The 15,068-nt window shown below is 42.1% G+C and overlaps 1 protein-coding gene across 1 annotated transcript in view; it reads left to right on the forward strand.

Annotated features, from left to right (window-relative positions):
- Positions 1-333: 333 nt before the first annotated feature.
- Positions 334-15,068, forward strand: part of LOC112236596 (retinal guanylyl cyclase 2-like) — a 33,063-nt gene continuing 18,328 nt past the window's right edge. The window contains exons 1-11 of the mRNA XM_042329324.1: positions 334-343; positions 3,952-4,198; positions 4,547-4,648; positions 4,749-4,824; positions 4,911-5,090; positions 7,182-7,299; positions 7,840-8,027; positions 8,445-8,558; positions 8,804-8,935; positions 9,329-9,432; positions 13,475-13,593. Of these exons, the coding sequence (XP_042185258.1) occupies positions 334-343; positions 3,952-4,198; positions 4,547-4,648; positions 4,749-4,824; positions 4,911-5,090; positions 7,182-7,299; positions 7,840-8,027; positions 8,445-8,558; positions 8,804-8,935; positions 9,329-9,432; positions 13,475-13,593 (1,390 nt within the window). The remainder of the gene's footprint in view (positions 344-3,951; positions 4,199-4,546; positions 4,649-4,748; positions 4,825-4,910; positions 5,091-7,181; positions 7,300-7,839; positions 8,028-8,444; positions 8,559-8,803; positions 8,936-9,328; positions 9,433-13,474; positions 13,594-15,068) is intronic.

A 15,068-nucleotide genomic window follows, 5' to 3' on the forward strand; every position in this document is an offset into this window, starting at 1 on the left:
CACACCAGGCTGTATCACATCAGGCTGTACAGGCTGTATCACATCAGGCTGTATCACACCAGGCTGTATCACATCAGGCTGTATCACATCAGGTTGTGATTGGGAGTCCCATAGAGCAGCACACAATTGGCCGGGGTAGGCCGTCATTGTAAATAACTGAAGTTGCTGCACTGAAGTTGTTGTCTCCTGCTGCCCTCCAGCTTCAAGAAAAAGAACTGTCCATTTAGACACCAGCTAAATTGCCCAACTGTTGGTACAGGTCCAGGATCAGTTTACTCACAGATCTTTAGCTTTACCATTACAAGGTAAAAACACAACACAGACTTTAAATCGATGTCTAAAGGTAATTCCATCAAATATCGAGAACCACGTCCACTTGCAGACACCCATTCCACAAGGCAGATGGAGCATATGGAATAAATCAGAAAGTCTCCATGGACGATATCGGCCTACAGGGGAGATCCAGATGGAATGCCAGGTTGGAATCTAGAGCCTGCAGGTGTTCTGTTCTGTCCCAGAGAGTTCAGAAGTAGAATATGTTTGTTATGTTGCTATCAATTATCCCACCATTGTAGCATACAAATGAGCCTAATGGCCTACGATGGATCTACACGATCAGAACTCCCACAGCGCCATAGGAAGGTGTTACAGGCCTGTCATAGCTGGCTGCAGAAGATTGGATTTGATATAATCTGAAGGGTCACTTGTTCTAGGTCGCAAAGGTTGTCACACACCCTCACTCTCCGTTGAGATGATACTGGTGAGAGGATTATGAGATTTGCCGCTCACTTGTATGGCGCACCCGGGCCCAGTGGAAGAACTTTCGCTCGATAGGCCAAAATACAAATAAAATATTAAGTTATGTGCGTCTTAAAACATTGCATTTCTTTAGGCCAAATAGTCTTTGAGCTGGTATGTGAAACCTTGCCGTTGTTTTTGTGTGTCGTTGAGGATGTAACTTGGATCCATTTGACTTCGCTGACACTTTCCTTTTCTGTGATAGGCCTACTTTTGTGCCGAGGAGGCAACGCCATAGAGGAGAATTGAAGTAAGCCTAGTCCTCCTTCTCCTCCTAGCATGGTAAGTGATGTATCTGTATATTAACCCATAAACAAAGGTGAGTTAAGAAGTTACTGTTGGCAATATTTCATAGGCTTAACACACAAAAGCCAAAATATAATCAACATATGTGTTCTTTCTAATAACAAGTAGCCTGAAATTGATTGATGCAAACATTAGATCAATTATTATTTAAAACCGTACAACTATCGTTAGGCCACAGTCTTTCCAAAGGTTCATATGAGATGCCTACGCGGGATAGGGATTATGGATGATAAATCCACGGTCATATTTAGTCAGATAATCCTGAGTTTTAGTAGAGCCGTTTACAGCCTGTAGAATTACAGACATCGGTGTGAAGTAACTTTTGCCAATTCATGACAATGTAGAAACAGTGTGTAGAAGGAATGTGTAGAAGGAATGTGTAGAAGGAATGTGTAGAAGGAATGTGTAGAAGGAATGTGCAGAAGGAATGTGTAGAAGGAATGTGCAGAAGGAATGTGCAGAAGGAATGTGTAGAAGGAATGTGTAGAAACAGTGTGTAGAAGGAATGTGTAGAAGGAATGTGCAGAAGGAATGTGCAGAAGGAATGTGTAGAAGGAATGTGTAGAAACAGTGTGTAGAAGGAATGTGTAGAAGGAATGTGTAGAAGGAATGGTTAGAAGGAATGTGCAGAAGGAATGTGTAGAAGGAATGGTTAGAAGGAATGTGCAGAAGGAATGTGCAGAAGGAATGTGTAGAAGGAATGTGTAGAAACAGTGTGTAGAAGGAATGTGTAGAAGGAATGTGCAGAAGGAATGTGTAGAAGGAATGTGTAGAAACAGTGTGTAGAAGGAATGGTTAGAAGGAATGTGCAGAAGGAATGTGTAGAAGGAATGTGTAGAAACAGTGTGTAGAAGGAATGTGTAGAAGGAATGTGCAGAAGGAATGTGTAGAAGGAATGTGCAGAAGGAATGTGTAGAAGGAATGTGTAGAAACAGTGTGTAGAAGGAATGTGTAGAAGGAATGTGTAGAAGGAATGGTTAGAAGGAATGTGCAGAAGGAATGTGTAGAAGGAATGGTTAGAAGGAATGTGCAGAAGGAATGTGTAGAAGGAATGTGTAGAAACAGTGTGTAGAAGGAATGTGTAGAAGGAATGTGCAGAAGGAATGTGCAGAAGGAATGTGTAGAAGGAATGTGTAGAAACAGTGTGTAGAAGGAATGTGTAGAAGGAATGTGTAGAAGGAATGGTTAGAAGGAATGTGCAGAAGGAATGTGCAGAAGGAATGTGTAGAAGGAATGTGCAGAAGGAATGTGTAGAAGGAATGTGTAGAAGGAATGTGTAGAAGGAATGTGTAGAAGGAATGTGTAGAAACAGTGTGTAGAAGGAATGGTTAGAAGGAATGTGCAGAAGGAATGTGTAGAAGGAATGGTTAGAAGGAATGTGCAGAAGGAATGTGTAGAAGGAATGTGTAGAAACAGTGTGTAGAAGGAATGTGTAGAAGGAATGGTTAGAAGGAATGTGCAGAAGGAATGTGTAGAAGGAATGTGTAGAAACAGTGTGTAGAAGGAATGTGTAGAAACAGTGTGTAGAAGGAATGTGTAGAAGGAATGTGTAGAAGGAATGTGCAGAAGGAATGTGCAGAAGGAATGTGTAGAAGGAATGGTTAGAAGGAATGTGCAGAAGGAATGTGTAGAAGGAATGTGTAGAAGGAATGTGTAGAAGGAATGTGTAGAAGGAATGTGTAGAAGGAATGTGTAGAAGGAATGTGTAGAAGGAATGTGCAGAAGGAATGTGTAGAAACAGTGTGTAGAAGGAATGTGTAGAAACAGTGTGTAGAAGGAATGTGTAGAAACAGTGTGTAGAAGGAATGTGTAGAAACAGTGTGTAGAAGGAATGTGTAGAAACAGTGTGTAGAGGAATGTGTAGAAACAGTGTGTAGAAAAGGAATGTGTAGAAGGAATGTGTAGAAGGAATGTGCAGAAGGAATGTGCAGAAGGAATGTGTAGAAGGAATGGTTAGAAGGAATGTGCAGAAGGAATGTGCAGAAGGAATGTGTAGAAGGAATGGTTAGAAGGAATGTGCAGAAGGAATGTGCAGAAGGAATGTGCAGAAGGAATGTGTAGAAGGAATGTGTAGAAGGAATGTGCAGAAGGAATGTGCAGAAGGAATGTGTAGAAGGAATGTGCAGAAGGAATGTGTAGAAACAGTGTGTAGAAGGAATGGTTAGAAGGAATGTGCAGAAGGAATGTGCAGAAGGAATGTGTAGAAGGAATGTGCAGAAGGAATGTGTAGAAACAGTGTGTAGAAGGAATGTGTAGAAACAGTGTGTAGAAGGAATGTGTAGAAACAGTGTGTAGAAGGAATGGTTAGAAGGAATGTGTAGAAACAGTGTGTAGAAGGAATGTGTAGAAACAGTGTGTAGAAGGAATGTGTAGAAGGAATGTGTAGAAGGAATGTGTAGAAGGAATGTGTAGAAGGAATGTGTAGAAGGAATGTGTAGAAACAGTGTGTAGAAGGAATGGTTAGAAGGAATGTGTAGAAGGAATGTGTAGAAACAGTGTGTAGAAGGAATGGTTAGACAGGTGATTTGTCAACATGACATGATCTTGTAGGGGCTGCTTTTACTTTCTGACAGATGGATATGCGAACACAATATAAACCAATTTTGATTGGTCACAATATGTGAATGCTGATGGTCCTCCTATTGTCTCAGATCTTCAGGACGTTGGGGCCGACACGGTTAGAGCTTTGTCATCTAAGGACCTGTGACTGCAGTGACACGCGTGGAGCAGCGGCTTGGCGTGTGCATAGCGTGTGTTATCCTTGAGATGCGACCACCGCTCTGTGCCTTCCACAGCAAAACTCGGACATGGGCCGCGCACGGACACACAACCCCTGACCACCCTAAGGCACACCCCGCCCCCTCCCTATCTCTTCCCCTCTATTTCCTTCCATCCCTCGCTCCCTCCAGCTCCCTCGCTATCAGTATGGTGTCTTTTGGTTCCTCCTGCTTGCCGTCCTTTGGCTCATTGGACCCTCCCCTGCTCACGCTGCTCACTTCCGTGTCGGGGTGGTAGGGCCGTGGTCATGTGACCCTCTCTTCTCCAAAGCGCTGCCGAGTGTGGCGGCCCAGCTGGCAGTCAACCGTATCAACAGGTAGGGATGAGTTCAACACAACTGTTACCAGAATCAGCAGGTAGGGATGAGTTCAACACAACTGTTACCAGAATCAGCAGGTAGGGATGAGTTCAACACAACTGTTACCAGAATCAGCAGGTAGGGATGAGTTCAACACACGTTTTTCCGAATTGATTAGTTGTTGGTTGCTAAGGCCGATTAGTTTATGAAATATGCTTACTTAAGTTATGCAGGGAAAAAATGCAACAAATACTTTTTATTCCGAACATAATCTTGTTTATTTAAAGGTATCTGTCCCTAATTTTCAAATGTCTATGGATGCCTTTGATCAACTAATCGATTGATCTGTCTGGTATGTATCAATAGAGACCCTGTCCTCTCACTGGCAGCCACTTTTGATTATGTCATTCTGGAAGAGAAATGTGAGACTTCCAGGGCTCTGGATGGGTTCATGGGCTTCTATACCAGGTTTGTTGTAATGTACATTACTTTTCTTTACAATATGTCCAAAAAAATCCTGTCAGGGTCCTACAGGGCGACTTGAGACGTTCATTCATTAATTCACCAGGGCTACAGGCTTCATCGGGCCGGCCAACCCTGGGTACTGTGACGCTGCATCGCTACTGGGCAAGGGCTGGAACAAGGTGGGTAGGAAATGTCTTGGAATCTATTCATGTAATGGATTGTATTCCATTCCGTTATATTCCATTCTATTCTCTCCTCTCCCCAGGCGGTGTTTTCGTGGGGATGTGTTGGCTATGAGCTGGATGATGTGCGGAGCCACCCTACCTTTGCCCATTCCATGCCCCGACCCACCTGGGTGCTGATCAGCCTCATGCAGCACTTCCGCTGGGCACAAGTTGGCATCATTGCCTCCTCAGAGGAGAGCTGGGTGGAGACCTCCATCAAGGTACACACACGCACACACACACACACACACACACACACACACACACACACACACACACACACACACACACACACACACACACACACACACAAACACACACACACACACACACACACACACATACACACACACACACACACACAAACACACACACACACACACACACACATACACACACACACACACACACACACACACACTTGTGCATGTGACATTAAAACTTGAAACGAGGTGCTATTATGAAATGGAGATGAATACAAGCCGAATGGAATATGTACTGCAGTGGCGCAGCGGTCTCAGGCTGTGGCACAACCAGCCGTGATCGGGAGTCCCACAGGGAGGACCACAACTGGCCCAGTGTCGTCTGGGATAGGGGAGGGTTTGGCCGGGGTAGGCCGTCATTGTAAATAAGAATTTGTTCTTAACTGTCTTGCCAAGTTAAATAAAGGTTACATTGTGAATAATGTGACTGTAAAGGCCTCAGGAGTAAACCATTTAGAAGCCTTATATGGACCGACTACTTGGCTAATGCATGGCCAGGATAAGACAAACACCAGACACACTACTTGGCTAATGCATGGCCAGGATAAGACAGACACCAGACACACTACTTGGCTAATGCATGGCCAGGATAAGACAGACACCAGACACACTACTTGGCTAATGCATGGCCAGGATAAGACAGACACCAGACACACTACTTGGCTAATGCATGGCCAGGATAAGACAGACACCAGACACACTACTTGGCTAATGCATGGCCAGGATAAGACAGACACCAGACACACTACTTGGCTAATGCATGGCCAGGATAAGACAGACACCAGACACACTACTTGGCTAATGCATGGCCAGATAAGACAGACACCAGACACACTACTTGGCTAATGCATGGCCAGGATAAGACAGACACCAGACACACTACTTGGCTAATGTATGGCCAGGATAAGACAGACACCAGACACACGGTTGTTGAACCAGCTTTCGTTATAGCAGAGTAAGGGTGGCCTATAAGAGCTTGTTTTCTAATCAACAAAATGGAAAACAAACCATTTTTACAGAAAAATAACTGACATATTTATAAACACCAGTGTCACCAGGTTATCTAATCTCTCGTTCCACGATGGACATATTGAAAAAATAATGTAAAATAACCTAAAATAACCAACAATAACCTACATAGATAACCTACATAGATAACCTACATAGATGTCCGATGATTGTTTTGTTTCTCCCAAACTTGATCTTTTCATAAAGCTTTGGTGATTAAGATTTATTTCAAAGCGTCTCATGAGCCAAACCCTTTATCCATAGTCTTGACGACTTGGCCAATGCACTAGGCAGGACAAAAAAAAGAAGCCTTCATTGAGAGGAGGGAAGACTATGCTTGTTTTTTAATTAAATGAAATGAAATGGGATAAAACACTTGTTTTTTACGTGTCTAAATACGAGGTTTATGGGCACAAAAAGCACATCTCTCGTGTTCCAATTGCATGTGGGAAACAGTGCGTCACGGCTGGATAGGCTGCGCATTCGTTGTGAAAATCCATAACCATTAGACCAACCATTCCCACTATACTGAAATTGGCACTTTGGCGCACGTTTTTCAGGATGCCCACCTCAGCGCAAGCAAGCTCATATAAAACAGGTCAATTACCAATCGTGGGTTTGAAAAGAGAAGAGCGAAGGCTTTAACAGATGGTGAGAGTTCGGCATTAACGCCGCCTTAACGTCAGACGAAAAGGCTTTTTCCAATAATAATAATCATGTTTTATTATTGTTATTGTTGTTATTCTTCTTCTTATTATTATTATTATTGTTATTTCTTTATTTTAACAGAATGTTACTGCGTTGGGCGCTAATAAAATACAATGTTTATTATTGTTATTGTTGTTATCATCATTATTATTATTTATTTATTTTAACAGAATGTTACTGCGTTGGGCGCTAATAAAATACAATGTTTATTATTGTTATTGTTGTTATCATCATTATTATTATTTATTTATTTTAACAGAATGTTACTGCATTGGGCACTTTTATACTGTAACTTTGTCCAATAAGGAACTATGACCTCTGACCTTTCTGCAGGTGGCCAACTCTCTGAGGAGTCATGGGATGCCGGTGAGGCTGGTGGTTACCATCGGTAACGACCCTGGTAGTGTCAGGAAGACCCTGGCCAAGCTCAAGAAGGTGGAGGACCTACGATGTGAGTACTGATATCATACACAAGGAGGAATGCTACTTTGACTCTAAATCTTTTGAAGAGAGGAAGCCACTTCACACTATCGAGAAAAACTTATGTTCAGTTTGAAAACTTCAAAAAGTGTGACCGGTTGTGATATGGTGGAACTCATACATTCACTTATTCAGTCAAGTCAAGTTAATTTCTTAGATTACCAGTAAGCTATAGGCACGTAGCCTTGAGGTAAGAGCTTTGGGCCAGTATTCAAATGGTCGCTGGTTTCGAATCCCAGAAAGACAATGAATGACATGGGGAAAAATCTGTAGTTGTGCCCTTGACCGAGCCACTTGACCCCAATCGCTCCAGGGGCGCTGGACAATCATGACCCCAGTTCCTGCGGGTGTCTCAGGGGGAGTTGGGATATACAAGACACATTTCATTACACACTTGTGTGTAACAGGATAAACAGGATAAAGCACCCCCCCCCAAAAAACAAATAATTATAAGCTCTTCCTCTTTTTTCTCTCCACTTTCCCCCTGTATTCTCTCGTCACTCCCCCCTAGTGGTGATCATGTGTATGCACTCTGCCCTGATCGGAGGGGGACCTCAGAAGCTCCTGCTAGAAACAGCAAAGGACATGAGACTGACCGAGGGATCCCTGGTGTTTCTACCCTACGACACGCTACTCTACAGCCTACCCTACCACAATGTCACCTACCCTGCCCTGAGGAGCAACAGCAAGCTACTCAAGGTGATCAGTCTTGGTAGTTGTTATGTGTCAGCATATGTAAAGCGTATTTGTTGTGTGTCAGCATATGTAAAGCGTATTTGTTGTGTGTCAGCATATGTAAAGCGTATTTGTTATGTGTCAGCATATGTAAAGCGTATTTGTTGTGTGTCAGCATATGTAAAGCGTATTTGTTGTGTGTCAGCATATGTAAAGCGTATTTGTTGCATAGTGTATGTATTTTCAGTTGAATTGTATCGCATTGACACCCTCTTGCCCAAGCTGTCTATTCTCTTGCCCATCTAATAACGATGATTACTAGTCTGACTTTAATCCTCAATCCCTTTTTAATGTGTGTATTGTTGTACTCACATGACTGAGGAAACTGTATGTGTGTTCTAAATCTGGCAAATAAAATGGATTCATTCATTTAATTTAAAGGCCTACGATGCCGTGTTGACAGTCACTATAGACTCTCCCAAGACATCTTTCTACCAGGCCTATCAGGAGGCTATAGACAGGGGAGAGATAGCGGGAAATGTCAAGCCAACACAGGTAAATACATACGGTGTGTGTGTGTGTGTGTGTGTGTGTGCGATAAGTTGAAAAATAAAAATACTTTCAAAGTCCAACCAAGCATCATCCTTTGATTCTTGACGGATTGCGGAAACCGTTTGGACTGAGATTTGTCAAACATGGATGTGAATAGGTTTATGCCTCATTATTTCTGCGTTGTTCACCATCTTGAACTCCCTCTCTGCTCTCTCCATCTCACTTTCCCGCCCATCTCTCCTCTCCAGGTGTCTCCTCTGTTTGGGACCATCTACAGCTCCGTGCTGTTCATGGCCCATGCTGTCCACAGGGTCAAGGCCTCAGGGGAGTGGCTCTCTGGGGGGAACCTGGCCCGACACACCCACAACCTGGCCTTCCAGGTACATGGATGATTTAATGTACAATGACTTATATGTGTCAATACTGTATTCACTTTTGGGCACTGGCCACCCAGGCCACTGGCCACATGGACACTGACGATTTAAAGGGGCAATCTGGGATTCAAACAACAAGAAAGTGGTTACCTCCAACCCTTTTTGGAGGAAACAGCTGAGGCTTGATGCTGGAGAAATGCAACCACAAAGTTATAGATGGAAATATGGATGCAAGGACTGACCGTCCATGATGTCAACATGATGTTTTAATGACAGAATTATTATTCAACTCTAAACTCTGCCAGGGCTTCACACACACACACACACACACACACACACACACACACACACACACACACACTCCTAACCCTGTCTAAACAGTTCTGTGATCTGTTCCAGGGCTTCAGCCACCCTGTGAGGACCAACATGTCTGGAGCCGGCTTGGCTGACTATGTAATACTGGATACAGACGGGAAAACCTGGGACCTCAGGCCCACACACAGGTAGGATGGGAGAGTGACCCTAACACTACTGCATCCGTACAGAACAGACATGTGGCTGACATGGTGAGGTTAGGATAACGGTTATATGGTGACATGGTATGTTGATGATATTGGTGGTTAACGCAGTGGTATCAAACTCATTTTGCCCCGTGTGCTGTCTTCAATGAGGATGTATTTCCTCTCCGTCAAAATTAGCATCTGTAAATAGCCCATCCAACTACCTCATCCCAAAACTGTATTTATTTATTTATCTTGCTTCTTTGCACCCCAATATCTCTACTTGCACATTCATATATATATATATATATATATATATATATATATATATTGCCTTACCTCCCTTATCCTACCTCATTTGCAAATACTGTATATAGACTTTTTCTACTGTGTTATTGACTCTGTTGTTGCTGTTTGTGTCGAACTGCTTTGCTTTATCTTGGCCAGGTCGCAGTTGCAAATGAGAACTTGTTCTCAACTAGCCTCCCTGGTTAAATAAAGGTGTTCTCAACTAGCCTACCTGGTTAAATAAAGGTGTTCTCAACTAGCCTACCTGGTTAAATAAAGGTGTTCTCAACTAGCCTACCTGGTTAAATAAAGGTGTTCTCAACTAGCCTACCTGGTTAAATAAAGGTGTTCTCAACTAGCCTCCCTGGTTAAATAAAGGTGTTCTCAACTAGCCTACCTGGTTAAATAAAGGTGTTCTCAACTAGCCTACCTGGTTAAATAAAGGTGTTCTCAACTAGCCTACCTGGTTAAATAAAGGTGTTCTCAACTAGCCTACCTGGTTAAATAAAGGTGTTCTCAACTAGCCTCCCTGGTTAAATAAAGGTGTTCTCAACTAGCCTACCTGGTTAAATAAAGGTGTTCTCAACTAGCCTACCTGGTTAAATAAAGGTGTTCTCAACTAGCCTACCTGGTTAAATAAAGGTGTTCTCAACTAGCCTACCTGGTTAAATAAAGGTGTTCTCAACTAGCCTACCTGGTTAAATAAAGGTGTTCTCAACTAGCCTACCTGGTTAAATAAAGGTGTTCTCAACTAGCCTACCTGGTTAAATAAAGGTGTTCTCAACTAGCCTACCTGGTTAAATAAAGGTGTTCTCAACTAGCCTACCTGGTTAAATAAAGGTGTTCTCAACTAGCCTACCTGGTTAAATAAAGGTGTTCTCAACTAGCCTACCTGGTTAAATAAAGGTGTCCTCAACTAGCCTCCCTGGTTAAATAAAGTTGTCCTCAACTAGCCTACCTGGTTAAATAAAGGTGTTCTCAACTAGCCTACCTGGTTAAATAAAGGTGTTCTCAACTAGCCTACCTGGTTAAATAAAGGTGTCCTCAACTAGCCTCCCTGGTTAAATAAAGGTGTCCTCAACTAGCCTACCTGGTTAAATAAAGGTGTTCTCAACTAGCCTACCTGGTTAAATAAATGTGTTCTCAACTAGCCTACCTGGTTAAATAAAGGTGTTCTCAACTAGCCTACCTGGTTAAATAAAGGTGTCCTCAACTAGCCTCCCTGGTTAAATAAAGGTGTCCTCAACTAGCCTACCTGGTTAAATAAAGGTGTTCTCAACTAGCCTACCTGGTTAAATAAATGTGTTCTCAACTAGCCTACCTGGTTAAATAAAGGTGTTCTCAACTAGCCTACCTGGTTAAATAAAGGTGTTCTCAACTAGCCTACCTGGTTAAATAAAGGTGTTCTCAACTAGCCTCCCTGGTTAAATAAAGGTGTTCTCAACTAGCCTACCTGGTTAAATAAAGGTGTTCTCAACTAGCCTACCTGGTTAAATAAAGGTGTTCTCAACTAGCCTACCTGGTTAAATAAAGGTGTTCTCAACTAGCCTACCTGGTTAAATAAAGGTGTTCTCAACTAGCCTACCTGGTTAAATAAAGGTGTTCTCAACTAGCCTCCTGGTTAAATAAAGGTGTTCTCAACTAGCCTACCTGGTTAAATAAAGGTGTTCTCAACTAGCCTACCTGGTTAAATAAAGGTGTTCTCAACTAGCCTACCTGGTTAAATAAAGGTGTTCTCAACTAGCCTACCTGGTTAAATAAAGGTGTTCTCAACTAGCCTACCTGGTTAAATAAAGGTGTTCTCAACTAGCCTACCTGGTTAAATAAAGGTGTTCTCAACTAGCCTACCTGGTTAAATAAAGGTGTCCTCAACTAGCCTCCCTGGTTAAATAAAGGTGTCCTCAACTAGCCTACCTGGTTAAATAAAGGTGTTCTCAACTAGCCTACCTGGTTAAATAAAGGTGTTCTCAACTAGCCTACCTGGTTAAATAAAGGTGTTCTCAACTAGCCTACCTGGTTAAATAAAGGTGTCCTCAACTAGCCTCCCTGGTTAAATAAAGGTGTCCTCAACTAGCCTACCTGGTTAAATAAAGGTGTTCTCAACTAGCCTACCTGGTTAAATAAATGTGTTCTCAACTAGCCTACCTGGTTAAATAAAGGTGTTCTCAACTAGCCTACCTGGTTAAATAAAGGTGTTCTCAACTAGCCTACCTGGTTAAATAAAGGTGTTCTCAACTAGCCTCCCTGGTTAAATAAAGGTGTTCTCAACTAGCCTACCTGGTTAAATAAAGGTGTTCTCAACTAGCCTACCTGGTTAAATAAAGGTGTTCTCAACTAGCCTACCTGGTTAAATAAAGGTGTTCTCAACTAGCCTACCTGGTTAAATAAAGGTGTTCTCAACTAGCCTACCTGGTTAAATAAAGGTGTTCTCAACTAGCCTACCTGGTTAAATAAAGGTGTTCTCAACTAGCCTACCTGGTTAAATAAAGGTGTTCTCAACTAGCCTACCTGGTTAAATAAAGGTGTTCTCAACTAGCCTACCTGGTTAAATAAAGGTGTTCTCAACTAGCCTACCTGGTTAAATAAAGGTGTTCTCAACTAGCCTACCTGGTTAAATAAAGGTGTCCTCAACTAGCCTCCCTGGTTAAATAAAGGTGTCCTCAACTAGCCTACCTGGTTAAATAAAGGTGTTCTCAACTAGCCTACCTGGTTAAATAAAGGTGTTCTCAACTAGCCTACCTGGTTAAATAAAGGTGTCCTCAACTAGCCTCCCTGGTTAAATAAAGGTGTCCTCAACTAGCCTACCTGGTTAAATAAAGGTGTTCTCAACTAGCCTACCTGGTTAAATAAAGGTGTTCTCAACTAGCCTACCTGGTTAAATAAAGGTGTTCTCAACTAGCCTACCTGGTTAAATAAAGGTGTTCTCAACTAGCCTACCTGGTTAAATAAAGGTGTTCTCAACTAGCCTACTAGTAAATAAATGTCGTTCCACTTCATGATTGTGTCCCACTTGTTGTTGATTCTTCACAAAAAAATACAGTTTTATATCTTTATGTTTGAAGCCTGAAATGTGGCAAAAGGTCGCAAAGTTCAAGGGGGCCGAAATACTTTCGCAAGGCACTGTAAGTAGTACTTTAAAGTACTTTAAAGTATTTTTATTAAGTACTTTACACCACTGATTCTAAAGTATATTGAGTTTGTCCATTTAAAAATCATTTTTTAAAACTCAAACCACCTGTGGGTTGTATATTTGACACCCCTGTTCTACAGGACAGACATATTTCTGACGTGGTGAGGTTAGGGTTAGTACTCCTACTACTAATGTTAACGACGCACTCTAGCCATGTTTGAACTTTAAGTGTTAAAATAGTACACACACTTAAAAAAATATGTTGTGAGCAGAATAGTTTTTTGTAGTTGTTGAAAGAACTGCATACTTCATGGTGTAGGCCACTCAAGGAGTTGATCTGAGGTCATCGGCCTTCTCCCTTTGCTTGAGGATCAATAGAGGAGCATTAGAGGACGGAGGAGGAAAAACTCACCCCTCCACTTGTGATGTCATGACGGACCTGGACCACCTATTGAGATGTGCCTTTTGTTAAGTAAATCAGGTGTTAAATGAGGTGAAAAGGAGACAGGAGTGAGACTTTAACCATAACCCCTTCCCATACAGGACAGAGATGGCTGCTGACATGGTGTTAAATGAGGTGAAAAGGAGACAGGAGTGAGACTTTAACCATAACCCCTTCCCATACAGGATAGAGATGGCTGCTGACATGGTGAGGTTCCTGGGTAGAGATATCAACTTCCCACACGGTATCTCCCCCAAGACTGACTCCAACTGTTGGTTCATCAAAGGCATCATCTGCACTGGAGGTACACACACAGATGCTGACACACACGCGCAGATATATGCAAAAACACACAGACACATGCCAATATTCCTCCATAAAGCATGGCATTAGTAACATAAAGCATGGCATTAGTAACATAAAGCATGACATTAGTAACATAAAGCATGGCATTAGTAACATAAAGCATGGCATTAGTAACATAAAGCATGGCATTAGTAACATAAAGCACGGCATTAGTAACAAAGCATGGCATTAGTAACATAAAGCATGGCATTAGTTAACATAAAGCATGGCATTAGTAACATAAAGCATGGCATTAGTAACATAAAGCATGGCATTAGTAACATAAAGCATGGCATTAGTAACATAAAGCATGGCATTAGTAACATAAAGTCACACCGTTTTCTTTCAATCACTTTGTTTGTGGTACATTTTCACAAAATATATCATCAAAATGGACGGACCAAGGCGCAGCGTGATTTGAGTTCCAGATATTTATTTAAAGTGAAACTTCTCAACAAACCAAGCAACGACCCGTGACTAGGTGGTGCAACAAGCACAAACACAATATCCCACAATGCAGGTGGGAACAGGGACACCTTAAGTATGATCCCCAATTAGAGACAACCAACATCAGCTGCCTCTAATTGGGAACCATACCAAGAGCACCAACATAGAGATGAAAAGACTAGAACACCCCCTAGTCACACCCTGACCTACAACACCATAGAGAGCCCTTGGTTCTCGGGACAAAATGGCAGATTTTTTCGAAACACTAAGCACATTTTCAAATGACTAAGTACAACAAACAAATTCACTAAATTCACCAAATCACTCTTTTAATTCGGATGCATATTCAATCTCAGTATCTGCTTTTCAAGATGCGATATTCACTTCACTTTTGATATGATTTTCTTGTCATTGGTTTACAGCATAATAAACTAGCAGTTAATCAAACTGCTCAAATCTGATACCGAACCAAAATGATGTAATTAAATCAAATCCAATGTTTATTAGTCACATGCCCCGAATACAGTGAGATGTTTACTTACGAGCCCCTGACCAACAATGCAGTAAAAACAAACACAGATATGAATAAGAAATGAAAATGAACAAGTAATTAAAGAGCAGCAGTAAAATAACAATAGTGAGACTATATACAGGGGGTACCGGTACAGAGTTAATGTGGAGACTATATACAGGGGGTGCCGGTACAGAGTTAATGTGGAGACTATATACAGGGGGTACCGGTACAGAGTTAATGTGGAGACTATATACAGGGGGTACCGGTACAGAGTCAATGTGGAGACTATATACAGGGGGTACCGGTAAAGAGTTAATGTGGAGACTATATACAGGGGGTACCGGTACAGAGTTAATGTGGAGACTATAAACAGGGGGTACCGGTACAGAGTTAATGTAGAGACTATATACAGGGGGTTCCGGAACAGAGTCAATGTGGAGACTATATACAGGGGGTACCGGTACAGAGTTAAT

The sequence above is a fragment of the Oncorhynchus tshawytscha genome, linkage group LG10 (assembly GCF_018296145.1).
Source record: "Oncorhynchus tshawytscha isolate Ot180627B linkage group LG10, Otsh_v2.0, whole genome shotgun sequence".
Classification (NCBI taxonomy): Eukaryota; Metazoa; Chordata; class Actinopteri; order Salmoniformes; family Salmonidae; genus Oncorhynchus; species Oncorhynchus tshawytscha.